This window comes from Oxyura jamaicensis, chromosome 9 (assembly GCF_011077185.1).
Source record: "Oxyura jamaicensis isolate SHBP4307 breed ruddy duck chromosome 9, BPBGC_Ojam_1.0, whole genome shotgun sequence".
Lineage (NCBI taxonomy): Eukaryota > Metazoa > Chordata > Aves > Anseriformes > Anatidae > Oxyura > Oxyura jamaicensis.
This window is the reverse complement of record NC_048901.1, coordinates 23,752,999-23,776,684: the sequence shown is the minus strand read 5'-3', so window position 1 is coordinate 23,776,684 and position 23,686 is coordinate 23,752,999. Positions and strand designations below refer to the sequence as shown.

At 49.4% G+C, this 23,686-nt stretch overlaps 2 protein-coding genes and 1 long non-coding RNA gene across 3 annotated transcripts; 1 reads left to right on the top strand and 2 right to left on the bottom strand.

The window, feature by feature from the left end:
* Positions 1-7,374: 7,374 nt before the first annotated feature.
* On the top strand, positions 7,375-9,527 carry IL12A (interleukin 12A). The gene is made up of 5 exons (XM_035334169.1): positions 7,375-7,617; positions 8,599-8,706; positions 8,808-8,849; positions 8,949-9,044; positions 9,369-9,527. The coding sequence occupies exons 1-5, from the start codon at positions 7,378-7,380 to the stop codon at positions 9,525-9,527; spliced, it is 645 nt and encodes a 214-aa protein (XP_035190060.1). The 5' UTR covers positions 7,375-7,377.
* A 2,800-nt stretch (positions 9,528-12,327) lies between these two features.
* On the bottom strand, positions 12,328-20,348 carry LOC118171602. The gene is made up of 12 exons (XM_035334827.1): positions 20,317-20,348; positions 18,559-19,831; positions 18,424-18,467; positions 18,265-18,314; positions 17,687-17,907; positions 17,357-17,607; positions 16,630-16,764; positions 16,180-16,318; positions 15,622-15,675; positions 15,417-15,500; positions 13,926-14,198; positions 12,328-13,497 (listed from the first exon to the last, which is right to left on the bottom strand). Exons 6-12 carry the CDS (start codon positions 17,537-17,539, stop codon positions 13,481-13,483), a joined length of 885 nt encoding a protein of 294 aa, XP_035190718.1. The 5' UTR covers positions 17,540-17,607; positions 17,687-17,907; positions 18,265-18,314; positions 18,424-18,467; positions 18,559-19,831; positions 20,317-20,348; the 3' UTR covers positions 12,328-13,480.
* Positions 20,349-20,873: 525 nt separating this feature from the next.
* LOC118171603 lies at positions 20,874-23,669 on the bottom strand. Its single transcript, XR_004753273.1, has 3 exons — positions 21,844-23,669; positions 21,546-21,633; positions 20,874-20,948 (listed from the first exon to the last, which is right to left on the bottom strand). It is a non-coding gene; the product is annotated as an uncharacterized LOC118171603 (long non-coding RNA).
* Between the last annotated feature and the right edge of the window lie 17 nt (positions 23,670-23,686).

Genomic DNA, 23,686 nt, shown 5'->3' with positions numbered 1-23,686 from the left:
CCACAGCAGGGACACCTCCCACCAGCCCAGGTTGCTCCAAGTCCCATCCAACCTGGCCTTAAACACTTCCAGGGCTGGGGCAGCCACAGCTTCTCTGGGCAGCCTGTTGCGGTGCCTCGCCACCCTCACAGCGAAGAATTCCTTCCTTATATCCAAATTCCCCCCTTTCAGTTTAAAGCCAGTACCCCTGTCTTATCAATACACTCCCTGACAAAAAGTCCTTGCTTGCCTCCGTCTGGTCTCACAACAGAACATTTCATTTTCTTTGTGTTTTAATTCTGTCTCGTGGTCCCAGACTCATCTGTTCTTGAAAAGCATGAAACGGTACACTCAATAATATAAAAAAAAATACATATTTTTATATTTGAGACAGCTGATAACTTCCCTCCAAAATTAAAGCAACCCTTTGGAACAGAGATGTGATTTATAAGCCAGCTGCTTCCTGCCAAGCAAATATTGCCATTTAGGTTCCCCTTTTTTCCTCCCTTTTTTTTTCATCCACAAGCATCACCGTGACGTGCACGCAGGCTGGGGAGGCCCGGCCCTTTCTGCACATCATCTCCCTGGGCACTGAGGTGATGTGCAGGGAGTGAGGGGAGCGTGGAGAACCACAGCAGAACACGTGTGTGGCCTTTTGCTGCTGTCGTCTTCTCCTTCGAAGGGAGAGGAGCGATGAGTGTGGAACTATCCCCCGAGGAGGAGCAGCCCCGCGGCAGGGCTTGCGGAGGGCACCCCCAAGGAAAAGCCGTCGGGGAGGGCTTACGGTCCAAGCTCGCTTCCCTGCAGGAGCCCACACCCAGCGCCGGGGAGTTTCTCTTCCTTCTTATTGTAAAGCAAAGTGAAACCCATGTGTGCGGGACCCTGAGGCCTTCGCCCAACGCTGGTGGTAGATGCGGGGCCAGCTCCTCGTGGCTTACACCGAGCAGCACAAAGCCAGCAGGGTGGCACCAGCTGCAGGCCCTGTGGCTCAGCACGATGGGCTCTTTGTCTTCTTCAGGCCTGCTCGGGCCACCATCGGCCTGTCAGCACCTCTTCTCGGTCCCCAAACTCAGCGTCTGGTGACAAACCTGGACGCTGGCACCTTTGCCAATAGCACCGAGCTCCCCTCAGCCTCCAGGGCCTGCGGTCACTGGCTGGAGCCACGGACAGCAGAGACCGGCCACCGCGCCACTCACCGCCATACCCACCTAACCATTGCCTTCCTAACGGCAGCATTTCGGGGGAAGAAACAGGCTTTCAAAAGAAAAGTGAAATACGTAGCATTTTATGAAAAAGGGAATTGCAGAGTTTCGCTTGGATCGGCCGGGCCGACGGCCCACGGCAGCAGGCATTTCCAGTCAGCCTGCTCAGCACTTCTCCGGCGGCCCGGCCGTGAAACCGCCGGCAGATGTGGAGATGTGGGTGTAGGAATTTTCCCAGGTGTCAGCTCCTGGAGGTGCGAATGTCACGGGGACCGTGCGGGGAAAACTCCCGGCTCCCTTGTCATTTTGGGCTAGCAGCCATGAGGGTGGGCTGCATGCTGCCTGCAGGTACCCATAGCGATGTTTGAGCTTGGCCGTCACCTCGTCAGCCTGCCCTCATCCCATCCCACACGAGGGTGACCTGGCTTTTTGCAAAGCAGGGCCAGAAGCTGGATAGAAGCGTGAGAAAAAGCAAAGCCTCCGTGCTCTTGGTGCCTTCACAAAGGGAGAGACATCACCTGGAAGTGCCACCAGCCCCCTCTGTGTTACAAACTGAGGGTTTCTTATTCCCTGGGGTTGAATTTGCTCCTTGTGGTCATTGATTTTGTGCCCTGAGACCCCCAGGACCTCCCAACCTGTTCGTCATTATCTCCTGCCACGCCGTTTGCCTGGACTGTGCCACCATTTACCACTGTCCCCAGCAGGTTGTCTCCCCCTGGCACCACCCCAGAGGTGACACACAGGATCCCTGAGAGTCACGGACCTGCCCCACACCGACCACGCTCACCGAGCCTCCTTACCGGCAGTGGCTTCCTCTTCCAACCCGCTCTGCTCAGGAAGGCTCAAAAAGCAGCAACGAAGGAAAAAAACCTCCCCACCACGCACACAGCTCTCCAAGAGGTTTCAGGACCGTGGCCACGCAGCAAGAGGCAAAGGGCTCCCAGCCACCAGCGTCCTGGTGCCAGCCGTCACCTCCCTGCCACCGCCTCCCGCCGCCGCTTCCCCCGAAACAGCCGCCGGCCGCAGCCGAAGCTGCCGGGAGCTCTGCAGCACGGCCGGGCTCCAGCTGCACCCAGATGCTCCCTGGCAGAGCCGTGGTGACGACACGGAGTGAGTTCTGGTTTAAGTGCAGCTGCAAGGAGGTTAAACAAAGCAAATCCGGGCATTTCTGTTGCTTTGATTACCTTAAAGAAGTGAAACAAAACTTGGTGTGCCTACATTAAAAGTAATTTCAAAATCACGGCTGTTACATCTCTGTTCTGTGAATACTTTTGCCCACTTTGCAGCCATCGCTGTCCGTTCCCCCAGCACAATCCTGGCAAACAAAACATGTTCTATGGTTTGCAAGTGTCTAAGTTGTTTATCTGAACTTATTTTTAAGCTGGAATATAAATAAGAGTGCCCCTTGTTACAGATTGCTTTAACAGCACAGCCGAATGCCTGATTTTCCTTACCACCATCCCTTTATTCATTTCCAAGTTCAACTCCAAAGGGCAGAATTCCTCTTGAAGGACAAAACCCTGGTGAGCATGAGAATAGCCCTCAGGAGCAGGTGTGTCCGTGCTGGACACTTGCAGGGCTTTTTGTGAAAAGCCCTTTTTTTTTTTGTGAAAAAAAAGCTGAGCTGACAAACACAGGCCCTGCAAGAGGGAAGCCGGGCTGCTCTCGCCCTCTCCGCGGTTACAGCTGCCCTGCGTGGCCGGCTGCTCAGAGCCAGAGAGCTGAAAGTGCGTGAGCTTCTGCACCCAGGGACGAAAGATAAAAGGGACAGATGAATGGAAAGAAAAAAGCACCCGGAGGACAAGAATGTGGCAGAGAGTGAAAACAGAAAGCGAGATGCGCGGAGGAAGTGAAAGCTGGGCAAAGGCAAGCACCCAGCGCTGCGTGCTTTCTTCTTGCACCAGGTCACCGTACGCAGCCCCATTGGGCTTTTTATTTGTGTTCGTGTAGCCAAACTTTAAACCAAAAGCCCCAGGGCTGGAGTGGTTTCACCCACACCGCCAGCCCCGTTTCTGCGGGGAGGGCTCCTGGTGCTGCCTGCACCACATGGAACCCACGCAGGTAGGGCAGGTGCCGCGGCGGGCACCGGGCTCCCGGCCACGGGGAGGGTCAGCGGCAACCAAAAAGATTTAGGGATAGCAAAAATCACCGGGCATCTCAGCCCCTCTGTGCTTGTCCTGTGTTTGTTTTCCAGCAGACAGATCGCTCCCATTCAGCTCAATACAGATTTTTTTTCTCTGTCAACAGAGACCAAAACAATCCGAGACCGTTCATAGCAGCAGCTCAGAAAATTCTTCATTTTTTTTTTTTTCCCCATTCTAGGACACTCCTCCTATCCACACTCCTAGGACAATCCTCCCATCCGCACGTGAGAAGTTACTTGTCCAAAATGTGACGGGTGGTGTACCTGTGTGTCTGCACAGGGCTCACCCTCAGCTCCGTGCACCGCCCCAGCCGGCCGCCCTGCGGACACAAAGCTGCCAAGGAGGCAGCTCGCTGTCGGTGAAGCCACTTCGGTAAGCCACCTGAACACGAATCTTCCCCCCAAAAAACACAGGAGCAAAAAAACATTGCCCACAGTCAATGCCCAGCATATTCCAAGAGCTGCGAAAAGTACAAAAATTAGCTCTATTTATTAAAGCATCCAGAAGTCTCAGCCGTGGCATTTTGCAGTTCTTTTTATGCAGCAGCGATCTACAATTAACTGCCAGCCTGGCTGTGATTTATTTTTATTGCAGCTTTACTTTATATATATATATATATAATTATTTATAATTACATGCAGGCATGCAATTATTACATAATTATATATCATTATAATTATGGGAAATAGGACTTTCCTACAAACAACCCATCTCTTCCAGCTGAAGGCAAGGTACAAGTCCACGTGCGACACGACCTTTACGAAGAGCTCAGGATTTGGCCTTCTAATGAAGAAAATTCACATCAAGACAGGAGAAGACATCTGGAAGGCCCTGCTGGGGCAGCTCGAACTCTTGCCCCTGGTGCCAAAACACTTCCCAAGCCTGTGAGGTCTCTGGGAACGGGGGGAACTAGGCAGTAAAATGGAAGGTCAGCCAACAGCCAGGACTCACCTCCTGCCCAGAGCTCTGGAAAAAAAGGTGATTTTTGTTTAGTTAGCACTTGGAGAGCAAGGGGGAGGCAAAGAGGAGAGTCCTGTTTGTAAGGGGAGAGAGAGCAAGCCAGGACTGACACAGAAGGTTAGTATCACAACCACTTATGTCATCGCACATTTACAGGAACTTCCGAGTTTTTTAGAACAGTGTGGCTGGAGAAGATCCTATTTCTCATCACTCGCACAGGCAGTCCTCAAAACTAAACTGAACAAAGATTCTCGGGGTTTTGGTTTTTTCTAATTGGGTTTCTTTATTATTATTATTTTTCCTTTCTTTTTCAAATAGGTCTTTAAAGTATTGCTTTGATTGCATGCAGCATGCTGAAGAACGCTATTTAGCCCAGTTTTGACTACAGAAGCATCCTGAAAGGCTCCTATTTTTCTCTGGAAGGCAATTTCAGCATGAACAATTTATGATTGAAATAAAGGCAGGGAAATTACAGTTTCTCATGCAAAATCATAGATCTTTTAACAGGTTTTTGATACACAACCTTTGTGCTGTATTGCTAAGTGCACACGTGAAGTATCCCTATATTTGTTGCTTTAATAACAGAAGTATTGCTCCACCTTTATAACCCTCCTTTCACCTGACACAATGGGTGTCTTTGGCCAAGACATAATGTGCAATAAGAAGTACATGGATTCATGGATTTTTCTGTTTTACAAGAACTTAGCGGTTGGACCCAATGGTTCTAGTGGTTCCCTTCCAACTTGGGCTATGCTGTGGGTCTATGAGGTTATGAGCCTACAGACTTGCTTTTCTTTTTTGGATACTGGTTCCTTGCACAAGAGCACTCTGCATACAGTCAGTTGTGGCTGGGCAAGGAGCACCAAAATGGCACAAATCAGGCAAAAGCAGCAGGAACTGGCCAGGTTGGACCTGCAGCCAACCCCAACCAGCAGAACGAGTGCTGCTGCGTCGTGGTACCCCCAGGCAGCACCCATGGGTCCCACAGCAATATCCATGGGATTGCTGCTCCAGAGGGGTTTGGGTTGGCAAAGCATCATCGCCAGTGCTGGAGCTGCTCTGGATTTAACACTTCTGACCTGCAGTAGGTGTACAGGTGTCAGACCCACTTGGGGAGGGCTTCAGTTTCAGGGGAAAAACTTCACTTGACTTTATTTTTCTGATAGGGAAATTTATTTTCCTGACAGGAAAATAAATGAGTGCTGACAATCGCATCGTTTGGGCAAGGTTCCTTACACATACTCAAGAAACAGCTTTCTAGCTGTAAAACATCACAGGCAGCAACACCTTCAATTAGTCCTCATTCTACCAAGGGAAAAAAATAAATCTCTGAGCAGTGCTACAGCATCCCCGTGCTTAAGATATTTCCCATTTTATCAGCAACTGTTGAAGCACACCGAAGGGGTGGGCTTCCAGTGCTGGTGCAGCAAAACCAGCCGCTGCTCACCCCGTGGCGGGACCCTGAGCCCCACGAGGCAGTCGTGGCACGCTCGATGCCGTTCAGCGGTTGCAGGCAGAGCCCCCTGCCTGCCTTTGAGCTCAGCATGACTCCTCTCAGTGATTTCCCCTTGCTGTGGAGCACTGCACGATTAAACGCAGCCCAGGAACGCCACCAACAAGAAGCTGTTGGCCGAGCCCTGTGCCAGCACCTCGGAAGAAACCTCCCCCGTCTGCTGAAGGCAAGGCTGCGGCGAGTGCCGGGCAAGGAAACCTGGAAAGCCAAACTGGTGCCTTTTCAAGAACGTGCCTGCCTATTCCCAAAGTCTGTTTCACTTCATGGTGAGACAAACAAGTCTCCTACACAAGATTCAAACCACAGCCCACAGCTTAATGTCTAGCACAGAAATGGAAAACACACAGTAAAACTGGAAAATCATACGGCACCGGTATGCTAGCAGGCTGGGTCTCTAGACACACCACAGCCTTCTTCGGGGAAATAAGATGTCAATTAAAATAAAAAGAATCTGAGACTCCAATAAAAACCTCTTGATTCATCCCACTCCTTTCTAATAAGCCAACAGCAAAACTCCCTTGGACTTTGTGGCAGTCCTGGTGGAAAGAAAGTTTTTCTGCAGCCTTGTGGCCAGGCTGAACGGCCGTGTCCAGCACGCACTTACCTTAACACATCTGGTGGCTGTGCCAAGTGGGTCAGTGAAAAGCAAGTTCCAGGCAGGTTTGTATACATCTTCACCAGTGCCATGTCATCGTTAGAATTTTTAATAATAAAAAATGGAAATGCTTATCTAGGTGTCATACGAATACTTGAAGTAATTCTGTTTTTCCTGACGTTTTCCTGAAAAAAAAAAAAAAAAAGATTTTTTAAATGTAAATTTTAGTTAGCAATCCAGGGTGGGCTGGTGGAAAGAAGTAGAATAGCAGCAGCTCAGCAGTTGTGATGCCCTAGCGGATGCATTAAGGGCTCAGTTCTCACTGCCCCCTTCATATACCTCTTTTGTCGTGTTGTGGGAAGGGAGAAAAAGACTGGTATGGGGCACTTTGGGTGCTCTGCAGGAATGTAGGCAGCAGGAGCAGGCTGCCGGGTAAGGAGAACAAATCCCCAAATCCCAGAATGGCTGAGGCTCAAAGGGACCTCTGGAGATCACCTGCTCCGACCCGCTGCCCAGCAGGGTCACCTGGAGCACCTCCCACAGGACGGCACCCAGGCGGGGTCTGAATATCTCCAAGAAGGAGACCCCACGACCCCTCTGGGCAGCTAAGGGCTGTGCAGAAATCATTGGCAACCCAAACACCAGCCTCAGAAATTCTCTTTAAAATGGTGACACTGGAGCTGCTGCCCCTCAGAGCGGGGGTTTGGGGGGCTCCCGCAGACCTTGCCCCACCTGCTCCCAGGGCAGAGATGCAGCGGGTGCGCCGCTACCCCCGGGTACCCCCGGGTCCCCGCACACCCCCGGCCCTCCGCACACCCCCGGCCGCCCACGGGGGCTCTCTGGGTGCCCTGCGGGATTCCCGGCGGCCCCGCGGCTTTCGGCTCCCCGCCTGGAAAGGAACAGCGCCCCGGGGAAGTCCTGCTCCGCCGCCCCTATAAAGGCGGCGCGGCCCCGCAGAGCAGCCGGAGAACCCGGGGCACAGCCATGGAGGAGCGAGGCACCGCCAGGGGCACCGGCACCGGTACCAGCATCTCCAGGAGCGCCGGGATCGGGACCGGCACCGGCAGGGGCTCGGGGCACTGGGCGCTGCTGGCCGCGCTCTGCCTGGCGCTGCCCCTGCCCGCCCCGGCGCTGCCGTCGCCGCCCGCCCCCAGCCTGGTCCCGGAGCTCAGCCGCTCCCGGGCGCTGCTGGACGCGGCCAGAGCCTCGCTGCTCAGCCTCAAGGTGGGAGAAGGGCAGGGAACGGGTGGTGCCCGGGATGGGGCGGTGGGATGGTACTTGGGATGGAGGGGTGCTTGGTGGTGGGAGCTGGGATGGAGGGATGCTCGGTGTGGTACCCAGGATGGGGTGGTGGTACCCAGGATGGAGGGATGCTCGGTGGTGGGACCAGGATGGAGGGATGCTCGGTGGTGGTACTGGGATGGAGGGATGGTTAGTGTGGTACCCGGGATGGAGGGATGCTTGGTGGTGGAACCCGGGATGCTCAGTGGTGATTCCCAGCTGGGAGGATGCTCTTTGTCAGCTCCCTGCCAGCCTCTCTAGCTGCTCCTCGTGCCTTCCCCAACTTTAGCACCTGCGTTTGCACCGGTGCCTTTCTCAGCTCCGCCTTTCTCAGCGCAGTGGCAGCCAATTGCACCGCTCCCAGTTTGGAACACGATTTTTCTCTGATGCTGCTACCCAGCTGGCTCTGGAAGTACCTGCTCCCGACCTTGGTGTTGCATTTCATTTGCATGCTGTCATTTTGCTGTCACAGCACCCTCCTGCACCAAAGACCCCTGGCAGCAGCCCCAGGGGGATTTTTTTTTAATTTATTTTTTGGCTAAAATTTCCTGCTATGGTTGCAAGCTTCACCTCAGAGAAGCACAAAAGAAAGCCACTAAATAGGCGTATTGTTCCACGCTTGTGGTGTGCCGGTGAGCACTAAGTGTCTGTGCGGATGGTATTTGCTATTGCTGACTTCCTAGGAGATAATTCTACATCTGAAATTACAGTGACATGAAGTTGTCCATAGATTCAACGTTTGAGAGAGCAATTTGTGTTGCTAAAGTAATGGAGACATGCATCCAGCAACAGCACATAGAATAAAGCCGGAGCGTGTTCCTCTGTAGCACAACCGCCACGTTTTCCCAAATTTCAGACACTTGGTCCATTTGCCACCTTCTGGGGCTGAATCAATGACCCCCTTTTTTTTCTCTTTGAATACAGGAACATGGGACACTGGGATTTGACTGTACCCTGGAGGAGGTTGACCTCAAAGACATCACTAAGGATCAAATCAACACGCTAAAAGCTTGCACATCCGAGGATCCAAGGGTAAAACCAAACGATCAGGATTCAGCAGCCCAATGTCATGGAACAGCCATAGAACTCACATTTCCACATCTTAATGCACTTATTTCTTCCTTCATTTGCAGACTGGAAACTGTCCAGTGCTGGAAAGTTCTACTTTTGATAAGGTAAATTGGAGCTTTCTCAAAAGAACCACTTTGCTTGGTTTGCATTTAAAGTTTTTAGCAACCAGTTCCAGCATTTCTTAACAATTCTGACTTTTGCAGCGTAAATGCCTGCAGGGGATCTATGAAGATCTGAAAGCCTACAGGGCAGAGCTCAGTGATCAGAAGGTGCTGACGTCCATTGACGAGATGATGAAAGTAAGCGTTTCTGTCTCGTTCCTTTCTATTATTTCTGCCTTAAACCAGAGTTTTAACCCAGAGCATTCTGCTCTGCAGTTAGTCCTAGAGTGAATGATCATTTCTGATAATTTAGAAAGTTGTTAGTGTTTTTTCTGGAAGGTAAAGCAGGAAAATATTAAGAGCCTGTTGGTTTGCTAGTTCATTAAAGCTGATAGAAGGGAAAAAAAATCATTGCCTGTTATGGCAGGGTGGGAAGAGCCTTTGTGCCTCGATGGACACCTTGGTCTTGGGGGACACAGAATTAATCCCTGTCCCCCCTCCTAACGCCGCTGCCCCCCGCAGGCCCTGCAGCCGGGCAGCCTGGGCACGCTGCAGCCTCCACCACCCAGCGCGGCGCTGACCTCCTTCAAGGACCGCATGAGGCTCTGCGGCGTCCTGCACGCCTTCCGCATCCGCGCCGTCACCATTGACAGGATGATGAACTACCTGAGCGCCCTGTGAGCCCCCCGGGAAGAGCCCGAAGCTGCCTTGGAGAGGTGCAGGAGGAAAACACGGCCGGGGTGGGTGTCCTGCGATGTGGCTGGGAGCTTTGTAGGAAGCGAGCACATCCCATTTTACAGAGTTTCTTATAAGGCGTGTTTTAGTGAGCTATTGCCAGTGCCTTTTAAGCTATCTTGTTAAATTTCTACACTTCTAGACAATAAGCTATATCGTACGATAATGTTCTCAGACCACCGAACACTCAGCTATAACCTGTCTTACATGTTTTATTTATTCAAGTTTCAGAAACTGAAACGTATTTATAATATTCCTGATTTATTTATTATGAAGTTCCTTATTTATTCTATTTATTGCCTAATAAAATTACAGTTTGAATAAAAAAGCATGGTGACCTTTGCTTCCTTGAGTTATGAGACAAATCGGTAAGACAGAATCATATTGATCAGATCTAAGACCCCCATCTAAGCAGCGTACCACGGTACCATCCAGCCCTGGGGGCAAATTCAAGAATCCAATTTCCCTCTTGTTCCTTCCACCAGCCACGTTTCCTGTGGATTGTCTCTGGGACTGAGCCATTCTTGTTCACAGCCATTTCCAGCCCCTTGCATGGTTTCCTGGGTGAAAGCCTGGCCCCAGGGAAAACAATAGCTGCGCTGTTTAATTCAATGGAGCGAGAATTTGGGGCAGAGCTCTTAAGGGCAGAAAGGATGACTGGGTGATTATTGTCCAAATTCTTCCCTCCAGTGCTGAAGCTGGCCTAAAAAAAGAGTGGGGTGGGAGGAGGACTGCTCTTCTCAGCTGGTCTGAGCTGATGCCAGCACTGTCACTGCTGCCCTTCGTACCACCAGCATCAGTGCCACCCGTGTACCACACCAGCCCTCGCAATGCCACCCTAAAACCTCCCCCAGTTTGCTAACCGAAGTAGAGCCGTGGTCCTTACCCCTGCAGAGGGCCCGTAATGCAGATGTGAGGCAAGAGCAACCTCACACCTCTGAGGGCCGTGGTGGTTTTATTGCTCCCACTCCTCCTTCCTGCAGGAACGGCAGGCACACAGACAAAGCCACAGCTGAAGAGCACAGAAATACAATACAAGTGTTTTCAAAAACTTCTTGACTTTGATTTAAAGAACGGCAGTGTTGAAGTATTGTATCCTTGGACCACCTGCTGCGCTGCCCCCGTTCCTACAAGCAAGCATCCAACTTCCAGCTGTGTTCTACCCCTTTCTGCTTTTGGCCAGGGAGTCCTCTCACAGCATTGTTTGTATCAGGTAACCCAAAGTTCCCAGGTGCTGTGTAATGTACACGTTGTGAGAACAAAATCTTTTGGTTAGGAAGCAAAATCAGCTAGCTTTAAAATAAGAGCCCCTTTGGAACTTTTCTTTCCTTGAGACACATCAAAATTACGAGCTGAAGTTGGCTTTGTAGACAACAAAGCTTCTTGCTGAAGAAAAGTCACAACAACTTACCTTTTTTCTTTCTAAAGCCCCTATCTCATCCCCTCTGCGTGCCCCGGCAGCTCTCAAAGCACCTGGGGCACACAGAAGCAGCTTTCCCCTTCCTCCTGCTCCATTACAGGCAAAGTCTTGCTCCGTTCTTGCAAACCCGTTGATTTTGCATGTTCAGAAAGACCGATTTTTGAGAATTTAGCTCATTTCCCACAAATCACCAAGTTCATGCAAATGGCTATGATCCCACTACAGCCTGCCTGAGAGATCGCCAGTATGAGGGGCCTGTACGTTCACACAAAATTTACAGTATGGGTAGTGAGCTTACCAAGGTAAGGCACAATATTCTCCAACAAAAGCATTTTGTGCAGTAATTTAGCATCTGCACTCAACAGAACCATTAGCTAGCAGTAAAACTGGTATTGACATTTTGGGAAATTATCCCCTTAATGCTCCCTTTTATGGGATAAATTGCTTTATTCATCAGTAGGGAAAAAAACAGATAATGACATCTGCATTTTTATTATTAGTTGATAAGCATTGCACATGTGGAACATCATGCGTTTAAACACTACATAGCAAAAAAAATAAAACCCTCTTGTCATTTTGAAACTAAACCTGAGGCGTAAATTGAAAACCCAGAGAGGGACACCAGGTCAAACACATTCCCATTCCCTCTTCCAAGCTCATCACTGCTCCACTTACTGACAAGGGGTCTCCCATCACAAAACCCAAAAGAAATAAGCCGTTTTTGCCGCTAAAGAAGTGAAAACAGGCAGCTATGATGTGAGGAACTGCCAGCCAGCAGGAGACTGCCCTTGGAGGGACAGGACTGGGGACACCAGCCCCATCCCAGCTGCCTGGGGATGGAAGGTGATAAGCATCCACCGAGGCACCAAGTGTCCCCCAGCAGCAATTCCTGTTTGCTTGGCGCAGAAAGAGCCAAGGGCAACTCTGCATCCACATGGGGAGGCGTACACCACCCCTGGCCTGGTTTTCCCTACACATCAGAAGAGCCCACGAGGCTTGGGGCACTGCCACAGCCTCTCCCTCGGCCCATGGAAACCCCTCGGGACACTCCGCGGAGAAACCCCTCCTTGAGAGGGCTGGAGAGAGAACACTATTGCTGTGTGATGGCTCACGAGGGCTGGCAGGTGAGGGACGTGCAACCCTTCCTCCAACCCTGCTGCCTCAAACCCCACTCCTCACCCGAAGGACAGGAACATGCCCTGACCTGACAGCGTTCGGCATTGCAGCACTAAGGGTGGAGGAGATGGCCCAGGATAGGCAACCAGCAGGTAACCTCTGAAAGAGTTGTATTTCATCAAACAGTTAAAATGAAAAACGAAACACAAGCAGTGTGAAGGTTTCCTTTTTAATCCTGATTTTTAAAGTATGCTTTTCCTTTCATAAACATACACAGGGGAAGATGATCCATAGAATCACGTGTCTTTAAAAATAAGACAATCTGGTAGCTGCTCTCGTCTGCAAATGACATTACTTTCAGATCTCTTACTACCGTACTACTTACAATACTACATGTATTGGCCACAGAGTTAACACTCTTCTTGGAAAATTTGAGTTTTCCAAGTTGAGTTTTCTAAAACTCAAAATATGAGGTGGGGGTTTTTTTTTGATTCTTTTTTTCTATTTCAGTTTAAGCACCTCATTCTATTCAAGTTAAAATCACTCATGTAAAAAAAAAAGAGTATAAAAAGTTCATAATACAAAAAAAAATATACAAAAAAATATAAAAATTGAGACAGACTATACAAGACAACAGTGAACAAGAAAATCCCACAGAAAATTCAAAGCTGCCTGCGGTTAGTGGTGCTACTCTGAAGTTGGTCTTCAGTTTTTTTTTGGAAAACAGAACCGCAGCCCAACAGGCTGAGCATGCACGAATATATACAGTGGCTACATATATACAGCAATTATGCAAACAACTTTGTCTGCAAATTTAAGAGTATTCTTCCCTGATCGAAGTCATCTGTATGAAACGTAACTTACCTCATGATTTTGACAGTTCCATTATTTTTTAGGGGGATCAAAGTTGCTGCACAACTTTTCTCCCTGTCTTTCCCTGATGTAAATAAAATGTTTCAAGATAGTAGTCACATACCCAATAAAGGTAAACCAATTTCTCCTAGTGTTCATTATCTTTTAGGACTGGCTCAAACAAGACAAATGTGGCCAATTTAGGGCACGTGAAGCCTGGCACTTCCATCCTGACTCGACGGCTGTGATGACCGGCATCCAAGCGCATGAGTAATTACTCCTGAAAAAGCCACATGAGTAATTACTCCTGAAAACACTTCTTGCACTTACATCAGTGCAAAATTTCATTCACATTTCTTTCATAGACTCTGTCTAAACTTTCCACTGACTGATTAGGACTTGCATCTTCACTCCTGAATCACAATGAAATGCCAGGGAAACAGCTTGAGAAGTTTAACCATTCGGATGGGGAAAGTTCCCGAGCTTTTTAATCAGCTTCTTCTTGAACTCATCACTGAGCCAAAAAGCCTGGGGAAATGAACACACACAAGCACGTTAGCATTTTAATAACTTCTAAAGATCAAATAGCATATATTTTGAATAATATGCGTATAAAAAGTAAGAACAAAGTTCTGCCTGTTCCAAAACCATTATTTTTTGGACTTCTTTGGGCTTCCTGATGCAAACCAACAACTTGCTTGGGTACATAATGCCAATTAGTCTGGTCACAGTCAAGTATTCTGAACAGTCAATACAAAAAGGTTACTCGTTTTATATCAGTTTCTGAAGGGAAATATACAAATGCCACAAGAAAGTAAATCACCATTAATGTTAGAAGGGAGACAATTTCGACCCACACATTAAAAGGTGTACTAGGTATTTAGTACTCTGACGTGAACTCTTAATATACATCTGAGACACAGTGATGTAATTAAACAAACATGTAAAGTGGATACCTTCTAGTAGTTGTACTATATCATATGATACTTTGTCGCCGAGTCTGTTGTACAGACTTTGTGCGGTTCCGTTGCTCTGCTCCCTTTCTCTCCACTTGCTTAACAGCAGAAATTTTTGCATATTGACCTCCTGTTCCTTCGCCTGAATCTGCTGAATGTCTTTCATTTCCATCTGAAGGCATTCAATGGCGACTTCCTTCCACTCTGCACCAAACAACTTTGCGATCGCCATCAGCTGTTGATCGGTTAGTAAATTCATTGCTTTAATTCCATCTGTAAAACACACAGAACAAAAATCAGATCTATTATTGCTCTTCTGGTTAGCCTTCTAACTAAATGACACTATTGGCTCTGCGCAGGGCCAGGGGACATATAATGAAGGGGACCTTATTAGTCACGCAGACAAAACTGGATTATAGAATCACCTAGAGTCACTTAGGTTGGGAAAAAAAAAAAAAATCCAACCCTCTAAGATCATCAAGTCAAGCACTGTAGAAAAATCACCTGAAGAATTAAGCCTGGCTCATAAAGATGCAAAGTTCTGATTTCGTGCTGTATACTCTAAAGGCTTTTTTTTTCCCCCTCCATTTATAAGCAATTATTCCTCTAGTAGAAGAACTGTATGAACACAAACCTCCTTCGGTATGTTAAGTCACCAAGCACACAGAGATTTTGTGATGTGTAACATCTGACTAGTTCAGATGACTGTTTTCCCTCAAAACCTAACAGTGCTCCAGGAGTCTGAGGTTTGTTTTCCTTTAATCACAGTAGCTAAGAAGTCTCAGCCTACATGGTTATACGGACTAAGCCGTTTTCCTTTCCTGTATCACCATTTACGTGTAAAAATGAAGTTGTGAACGATGAAAGCTCTCCCTCTGGTGGCTACATGCACCCATAAATAAATACCTACATGATTATTTTTGCTGACATGTGAAGCCTGATGCCAGCTATATTATTTGATTCAGAAAATGATCATGATTTTTTTTCTGTATGTTTTTTTCAAAATAGCTGTTAGTAAATTAGTAGTTTCTCACTGGGAGCTCCCAGACACCAAACATTTCTGAACATCAAGACATTATATGTCAACAGCAAATGGGAGCTGATTTTTTTCAGCCTGTTATGGCTAAGGACACACAGTACAAAATCTGAGACATGCAGTGGAAACCCCTTCTAAAAGCATCCCTTATTTCCCGGTCTAAGAAGACCATAGCATTTTAGCTGCCCCTTATAAGTCAAGTTTCCTAGCCGTTTCTCCACATTCACCTGTTGAATGAATGGCAGCGCGCAGAGGTATACAAGTGAGGCACACACAAATTCTGTAGCTACAAAAGCAGCAATTTCTCCTCCTATATTTCATGGTCAAGTTTGTGGAAGCGTATAAAAAAAAACACCTCAGCTTCACTACAGATCATGGGATTAAAAATAAAAACAACAAACAAACAAACAATCACAACCCAAACTCAGTATTTTAAGTGACACAGAAATGCTTGCCTGTAGTACTGTTAGACCTTTGCTTTTTGCCACAGTGTGTCTCTTCTTCAGAAAAGCTGTTGGTTGATTTCCGTCTTTTGACACCTAAGGAGCAAGGAAGAATCGATGGTATTTCATGCATTTCACATGCACATCACTTGAGCAACAACAGCAACACAGGCACACAGAAAACAAGTGACTTGGAATTATCTTCAAATGGACTTACTGACTGCATTTCGTTTTAGCTCATTTTTGTTCTGATCATAATGTATCCAGTCACCTGGAAAACAGTTTTCAAAGAAAACAGGTCAGGTAGGAATTTCTACTGCTGTGCCCTACGTCCAACCATTGCCATGCATGAAAACAAACTATTAAGTGGATTTGTGTTGCTGAGCTAAGATTTAAAAGAACGAGATGATTTCTCCCATTTTACCACGTCACTTACATAATGTATATTGCTCCTGGTACATAGCGGAGCACCCTCCTGTCCCACCCCACAACACTGACACCTTTGCCTGCAGGCTGAAGGCACCTGCTCCAGCACAGGCTTCAAAGACACTACTTTGTCCGTCGCCTTGACGTCTGTGCTGTGCAGGTTACTCCAAAATTCGGTATGCAACCTCTTGGATCTCTTCTCTTCTTATCACTTCCAGTTCCAAACCTTGCAATTTTAACAGCAGTAATTGAAGTTATTTAAAGAATTTATTCTACAGGCTGCATTGCATCCCAAACCATGCTTTTTTTCAGCAGGAACAAACCGCTACTCAAAACACAAAACACTTACTTTCTCTTAGCTTTGCTTTCCATACAACTGCTTCAGACTCCAGTTCAATCAAAGACAAGGTGAAGTCTTCATGTTTCTCCAAATAGACTTCAATGTAACTTTTTAGTTTCAAAAGAGATCCATCAACAAACTCAATTTCCTGTAAAATGTTATGTTTAAAATAAACATTTATCCAAACATAAATCAGGAGGTATTTGGCCGGTGGTCCTAATCTGATCCAATCTCCAGTCTCCCCAGAATTTTGCCATCAACTTTAGCAACGTAAGGATTTTATCCCAAAGTTTTAGGTCTTTAAGAGGCAAATGCTTTCTGTAGCAATTGCAAATGGATGCGTGAACTGCCCTTAAAGCCAGAGCAAGCACCGCACTCAGCAGGAGTGGGAAGGAAAAGCTATTTTCTATCGTGTCTCAAATCAAGCTGCACAACACGGCAGTTACATGAGGAACTTACCTCCGGAGTTACTTCAGCTTCTGGTTCGCAGAGTAATCTGTATCGTTTTCCCTTCTGCAGTAATTTTTGGCACACAGGGGGCTTGTCGATTTTAATGAACTTCTTTTTGGAATGTTTTACTGCTTTTGCTATATCCTGAAATTTTAAAAAGACAGTCCGTTACACCCCTCAGTGAAACGGGTCACATTTACAATCCACACTACTTGGGGCTCTGTGGTTTTTTTGCCACCACGGCTCTAACAAAATGGCCACGGCCTGAGCCACACAGCAAACCTCACCAGATGCTGCGTTCTAAACACAACGCTTGTGGGGGAGGATGTCTCCATTCCTCAAAATAAATAAATAAAATTGAAAAATGAATTATGCTGCATCAGCAAAATTCAAAGGGCTTTGCAAGCCAGATGAAAGCAAGCATTGTTAGCTGCTTCCCCCTTCTCCTGCTGGCCTACGGGGGGATTGGTGAGAGGGGACAAGTGGTGCAGATCTGAGCCCTGCTAATTTGGTGGCAAACATTTCTGATGTGTTGTCATTTTTTCTACTTTTCACAGCAGCACGTGAATGAGCAGATGGGCCAGTACAACTGCTTACATATCAAACCCTAATGTGCCAGAGCCTTTTTCCATGTGGGAATGCCACCAGAGCGTCGCATGCACAGACTGCAGTGAGGGAAGGGCACCTCTTTACTGATGTACTACCCGAGCAAAACACCCGACGTGGCCAACCCCACCTTGATAAAGGATTCGTTGTTCGTGGCCACGTAGACCCGGAACAATAAGGAGGGGTCGCTGTCGACGGCCTTGTACAGGACGACGGCGCCGTGGTAGAGCAGGGGCTCCTCGCTGCGGATGAGCGGCCCGACGGGCGACAGCGAGCTGACCAGCCACCGCACGTGCGAGGACGAGTAGTCCATGGACGGCTCGATGGCTGCGCCCGCGCCCTTGATGTGCAGCACCTTGAAGGCCGGATGGGAGTCACCATCTGTGGGGACACGTGGCGTTGGCATCGGCACCCATGGCCCGGCCTGCCCCTACCACCCGCACCGGAGGCCGGTACTCACCGCCGAGGCAGAGGGAGTGGGGGAAGGCGATGGAGGTGAGGGCGGAGGCCGCCTTGCAATGCACGTCAAAGAGAGGGCCGCCCACCACCCATGGCGGCTTCACCAGCCCGGCGTATTTGCTCCAGGACAGCAGGGAGTAGCTGATGGCGACCGCCTCGGTCACCTCAAAAATCAGGCCCGTGACGCTGCACTGGTACGTGCCGTCCGCGTCCAGCTTCAGCCTGCCGGGACAGACCCACTGGGTTAGCCTGGTGCCTGCCGCAGAGCAGGTGCTAATTATTGTTATTAAATAAATAATGAATTATTTGTATTGGAATTGTTCACAATTATTAATTAACATTAATTATTGCAATGAAATAAAACACACAAGAAGCCACCCTGAGGGCTGTCCTGGACAAGGATCTACCGTCAGCACTGGCAGCTGGTGCAAGGTGTTTGTTTTCAAGGACCTGGGGGCATCTTTCGTTATAGCTGCAAATGCATTTGTGTAGGAAATTTTCCCCCCACTTAATCTGAAGAAGTATCTTGATGGGAACAACATAAATGTATACCCATTATATTATAAAAAAAACACATACAAATATTGTCCTCCAGCCAGTCTCCTAGGGGTCACCTGCTCCCTCTGGGCCTATATAAATAGATAAAATAAAAATACATATTTTAAAAACTCAAGAGAAAATCTGCAAATTGTAACTCTATCTTGTGAAAAATACATGGCTTTCTTTCTCTAAACATACATTTTCATTTCTGCAGTGCTCACAGTGGGGCAGACAGTTCACTCCTAGGGAGAAAACAGGAAAATCAGCTCATTAAAATCAAAGCAAATAAAAATAAAAAGGGGGGAGGGGAGAAGAACTCCAGAGCTCTCTTACCACCAGATTCATTCCGGTCTGGCTGTGATTCTTTCTTTTCTTGTTCTTCATCTACATAAAGAAGTTTTAAAGGCACATATTAATACACGAAGTGAAAGAGCTCCAGGAGAAGGGCCATCTGTGGCTTTTACATAACAAAAGGACAGTGGGGACAGACAGCTCTGTTCCTGGTCCTGCCCACCCCAGCTTCCTGGGATTTCTAGCATTTGCACCCCTGTCAGTGGGGGTTGCAGTGATGCACTGCCTAGCAAATACATCCATCAGCTTCCAGGCAGGTCTCTGCTCTCCTGCTCAGCAAGGACAACCCACCAATTTCATCTGCTTACCTTAAAAAAAAAGAACACAAAGGAAAATATTCTTAGGCCTACTGTGCCTGCACACAGCTTGGGGGTGAGGCTGGGCACCAGGATAGATTTGTCAAAAGCTCATAACCTGCACAAAGGCCTGGAAATGTTCATGGCGAGGGGGAAACCTCCCCCCAGGACCCCTCATCCTGCCAAGTACGAACGCCAACCACCTGCATGGAAGCCGTGCACCACGGTCCCCAGTGAGAAGGGAGCCACGCTAGAGCAGCGCACTTGGCCCTAAATATGTTTTGAAACGCCTGAATCCGCCTCACCAAACTCCAGCACAAAAGCAAGCAAGTGGAGCTGACACGAGGCAAAAGTTTTTGGCCCGAAGGTTCAAATTGTGCAAACGTGACTGGCAGAGCTCACGCCACAAGGTGTGATGAAATGCAACCGCCGCTGCTGCCAGCCCAGCAACAGCAGGCTGCGGGCAGGCCCTCCCCGTCATCCCGTCACGTCAACACCTCCCAGGTAGGCACATGTGGGAGAGGAAGAAAATCTATTATTATCCAACGCCGTGCTGAGCTGCCTGGAAGCCATCACAGAAACACCCAGGCCATGACAGCGAGCTGGACCCCGTCCTGGAGCACTATTTTGGGCACGGAGAGGCCACTGGCATCGCTCCAAGCCCCGCGCAGGAGAGGAAGCCTGGCTGAGCTCCGGCAGCGCTGCTCATCAGTTAGCAGTGCTGCCATGTTCGCACACACCACGCATGCCAACAGCCTGCGAGATAATGCCCTCCAGCAAGTGTTTGTGCCAGAAGAAGGGGCCCTGGCTGGCAGCGGCTGTGCCAGAGCTCGGTCGCTGTGTGCCCTCACGCATCCCAGTAAAAAGCCGTGTCAGCTTCCTAACGCCTCCAAAGGCCGTACAGGATAGGAACAAAGCAGCACACTCACCCGACCGTCTTGCATCAGACTCCTCAGTATCTGACAAAAAAAAAAAAAAAAAAGCTTTCTAATTATTTAGAAAAGACTCGCAGTCTTGTATGAAAGCAGAATAAACTGTTCGTGGTGTAACCCGCGCAAGCGAAAACCCACACGCTTTTCATCAACAGCAAACACTTCCTTTAATTCTTTTCCTGTCCATCCTGTTTTGCCACTTGTGCTGCCAACTTTTATGCAGATTTATAGCCCCTCGGCCTTTGGACGGCTACCGCGGTGCACAAACATCTGCAGGCATTGTGTGAGCGAGGCCAGTGCCACACGAGCTGCCGCTCCTCTGTTATTGCAGGGCTCAGAACTGAGTGGCAGGGAAATAATGTGCTCGCAGAAATATCATTCTGCTTTTCAGCATTCAATCACTGAATTAACAGCGCTGTACAATAACTTAGAGTACTCCCATAAAGAGCAGCACATTTAAACTGAAGTTACATTTTCCAAAGAGGGAAATTAAACTGAAACACAACACTCACCTGAGTCGTCTTCTGAGCTGCTGCTGGAGCTGCTGGAGCTGCTTGCAGAACCATTCTCTCCTGAACAAAATCACACCCCGTTAGTGGCAGGAAGGAGTAAGTAAAGCTATGCCACAGGTAAGTAAGGGATTAGTTTGGTGGGCACGTTGGGTAACACGACAGAGCAAGAAAATACTGAGCCATGCTTAGGCATAGACTCGCGTCCCAGCATCAGAGATTTCAGGGGTCACACAGGCCCTCCTGAAGGGTACACGTGATGTTCAACGCTTAATTTTGATCTATGATGTCCTAAACAAACTGGGACTGTTCTGGGCCCTCCCTTCGCCCCAGCACATCCCACTTCCCTAGCTGAATCACGGTTTCCCACGGCACGCCTGAGAAGCGGCAGAAGCATTGGCAGGGACAGGCGCGTACCACCAGGGAGTGCCCCGGGCTGGGGCTGTGCCACGCATGGCTCTCATGAACCCCTCTTACAAGCGTGAGTTGAAGAGAAACCAATATTGGAAAAGAAAGGACCCGGTTTCCAGCCCGAGGCTGGACTGGCTGCTGGTCCTGGCACGGCTCACCTGCCGGGAGCTCCTCGGCACAGCCCGCGGCACAGCCCTCTCCTTCCTCGCAGGAGGCCTCCAAGTCTGGAAGAGGAAACCAGTGGGTTTTACGCGCATGTTTTGCATGAAAAAAGGAACTTCTGAACACCTATAATCAAAGTCTCTGGGGCTGTCAGCGTCACATGCTTCACACATCCTCAGCCCAGAAAAGTGATGGGGCCACCACATCCTGTGCTGATAAAACCCAAGCAAGTTTTCTTGCTTTGAATTAAACCGGTGCCTGCATCGGTCTGCAGGGTCACGGCTGGAGCAGCACACGGTGCACTGCAGGGCAGAGGGGCTGCAAGGACGGCCACGGACCCCCCTCCCACGCACCCACCGCAGCAGGCAAAGCTGCCACCTCCCAGCAGACTCGAAAAAATGTGCCCAACACCAGACTGTCATCACCAGCCGAGAGGAACCACAGAGCCGCGGTGAGGACCAGTGTCCCACGTCCTCCACCCCACACCAGATGTCCCAGCCAGACCGCCTCGACACGCACGCCTCCGTGCTCCGAGCAGGGGTGTTAGAGATCTCACAGAACCATTTAGCAGAGTAAAAGCTCCCTCCGCATGATCATGCACTGATTTTTATTTTTTGCACGAGGTCTCTGGCAGGTCCAGCTCTGCCCATGGTGCTCACCGAGTGCTCCGGCTTGGATGCACGGAGATTCGGCAGCCATCTACTGAATTTTCAGTGCAAGACTAGCTCTTCTCCTGGCATTTTTGCACTATGCAGATAAGAGGGAAAGAATAAATATCAAAATAACATGAATTTTGTAAACAAGTATAAAATCTCAAAAATCTTACCCATGAAACTAAAGCATTGCACATTTATTTTTCTATGGCCAGTAGTTATCACATTGTGATTTTCTTTCAGAAGGATGGGAATTTCCAACAACAAACCCACTGAAGCCACGCACTTCACAAAGTTACTGTACCTTGCTCGTCTGCAGAGAGGGATTCGATTCCGCTGGAAGACAAAACGGGAAATGCATGAGAGGACCTGACAATCCTCTGCCACCCTTCCATACAAGCCAGGGAATTTGAGGAAACCGAGCAGGTTTTAAGGCAAGTTAAGCTGTAACGATGGGGGGATGGTGTTTAAAAATGGATTTACTCAGTGCAACCCCAGACCCTGGCTCTTGCCCTTGCTGCAGGGATGCTGGGGATGCCTGGCTCTGCCCCAGGGGTTCCCACGAGGACAAGCCCTTGGTCCCCAGCCCCTTTTGCAAAGCCAGGCTCTCCAGGACACGAACAGCTGCTTTGAGAAGCAGGCAATAAGGTTATCAGCACTCCTAGCGCAGGGAAGCATCAGGGTGAGTACAGCACAGCAAAGGCTTGCTGAGACAACAAAGGAAGGTAAGAGGAGAGAGCAAGAGCCTGTCCACAGCCCCCAATGCTTCCGAGACCTTTGTTCAGTCTTCAGGCTGGGTGGAGCAGCAGGATGCTGACATTATTTATCTTCTTCAGCAACACATGGAGCTCAGACAGACTTGATGACCCCTAAGTGGCAAATTACTCCCATCTGATCACCTGTTGGCAACCCATGGCAAATCCAGACCCAACTTCACTCTCCTTTTTTTTGCTTGAAAGGGGGAAAATTGCTGTTTTTATCTTTCATGGATCTTCATCAGATCTGGAAACCTTTCCAGGGAGCTCCACAAAGCCCTCGAGCGCCGTCCCCGCTGAAGCACCACCACAAAAGCATCCGATTAGGAAGGGAATCGCTCTGGGTGCAGTTACCACAAACCAGCAGGTGACATCCAGCTCTGCTTCGCTTTGGAATCAGGAGCCACCACCACCCAGTATCTCTGCTTTCCCAGCAGCCAGCCTGAAGCGCGGCACTGTGCAGGCAACGGCAGCAGCAGGAAAACAACCGCTAAATCTGGGGGCTGAGGAGCAAGGAAGCGACGCAAGGAAAGGTCCGGGCAAAGCGCGGCAGGGCGGGCGGCGGGGCAGGGACACTCCCACGCAGCCCGAAGCGGGAAGATTTCTCCATCAAGGCCAGGGAAAACGGAGTTAGACACGGAGAGGAATCTGGGTGAGAGTCTCACAGCGGGCAGGAGTTGGAATCGTACCCGAACTGTCTTGCAAAAAATACACTGCAGCGTTGGGAAAAAGCCTGGATGGAGCCCAGCGCGCGCCCGAGCCAGGGGCCGTGTGTAAATGAGGTTTGCCTACAGATGGCTTCCAGCCCCGCGCTTTGCTCCTCCTCAGCTAAAAAACACGCGGTGAGGAAGAGAAACAGGCCTGCTCGGGCTAACAAATTATTGCCCACAACCAATTACTCGCGGGGAGAAATGCATCTCCAGCCTTATCTCCCGCCGCGCGAGAGCTGCGCGGCTCTGTTGTTCGGCCCCTGCCGAACCAAAACCAAAACAGTTTAACCATGCTGTTCTGCCGACAGCTTTGCAGGCAGGAGATAAACACGCTCGCCTCGAGACCGCCCCAGCTGCCGTCTGTTTTGGGAAGGGCGCTGGGTGCAGGGGGGTGCAGGGACACCGAGCGCGGTGGGCTCGCCGAGCGCTTTTGTCTGCCGGAGGAGACGATGGCGAGCGGAGCTGGGGATGGCGGGCGGCTGCACGGCCGGGCCTTGGCCTTGACTGGGGGGCACGGGGAGCCCCCACTGCAGGTGCCAGGCCAGGAGCCTGCACCCCGTGGCCTTGCAGGTGTCCTGGGGGGTGTAGGATGGGTGCCCAGCGGCTGGGCCATGTGGCAGTGCAGGATGGGGGTCTCTTCGTTGGGATCCAGCAATGGGGGGCGTTTGGGGATGGGGGGGGG

Coding starts and splice junctions, on each gene's coding strand:
- IL12A (XM_035334169.1), top strand. CDS start 7,378: ATGGAGGAGCGAGGCACCGCCAGGGGCACCGGCACCGGTACCAGCATC. Junction 7,618..8,598: donor CCTCGCTGCTCAGCCTCAAG/GTGGGAGAAGGG, acceptor CTTTGAATACAG/GAACATGGGACACTGGGATT. Junction 9,045..9,368: donor CCATTGACGAGATGATGAAA/GTAAGCGTTTCT, acceptor TGCCCCCCGCAG/GCCCTGCAGCCGGGCAGCCT.
- LOC118171602 (XM_035334827.1), bottom strand. CDS start 17,539: ATGGACTACTCGTCCTCGCACGTGCGGTGGCTGGTCAGCTCGCTGTCG. Junction 16,765..17,356: donor ACAACGAATCCTTTATCAAG/GTGGGGTTGGCC, acceptor TTAAAATTTCAG/GATATAGCAAAAGCAGTAAA. Junction 14,199..15,416: donor AAGGTCTAACAGTACTACAG/GCAAGCATTTCT, acceptor TGTGTTTTACAG/ATGGAATTAAAGCAATGAAT.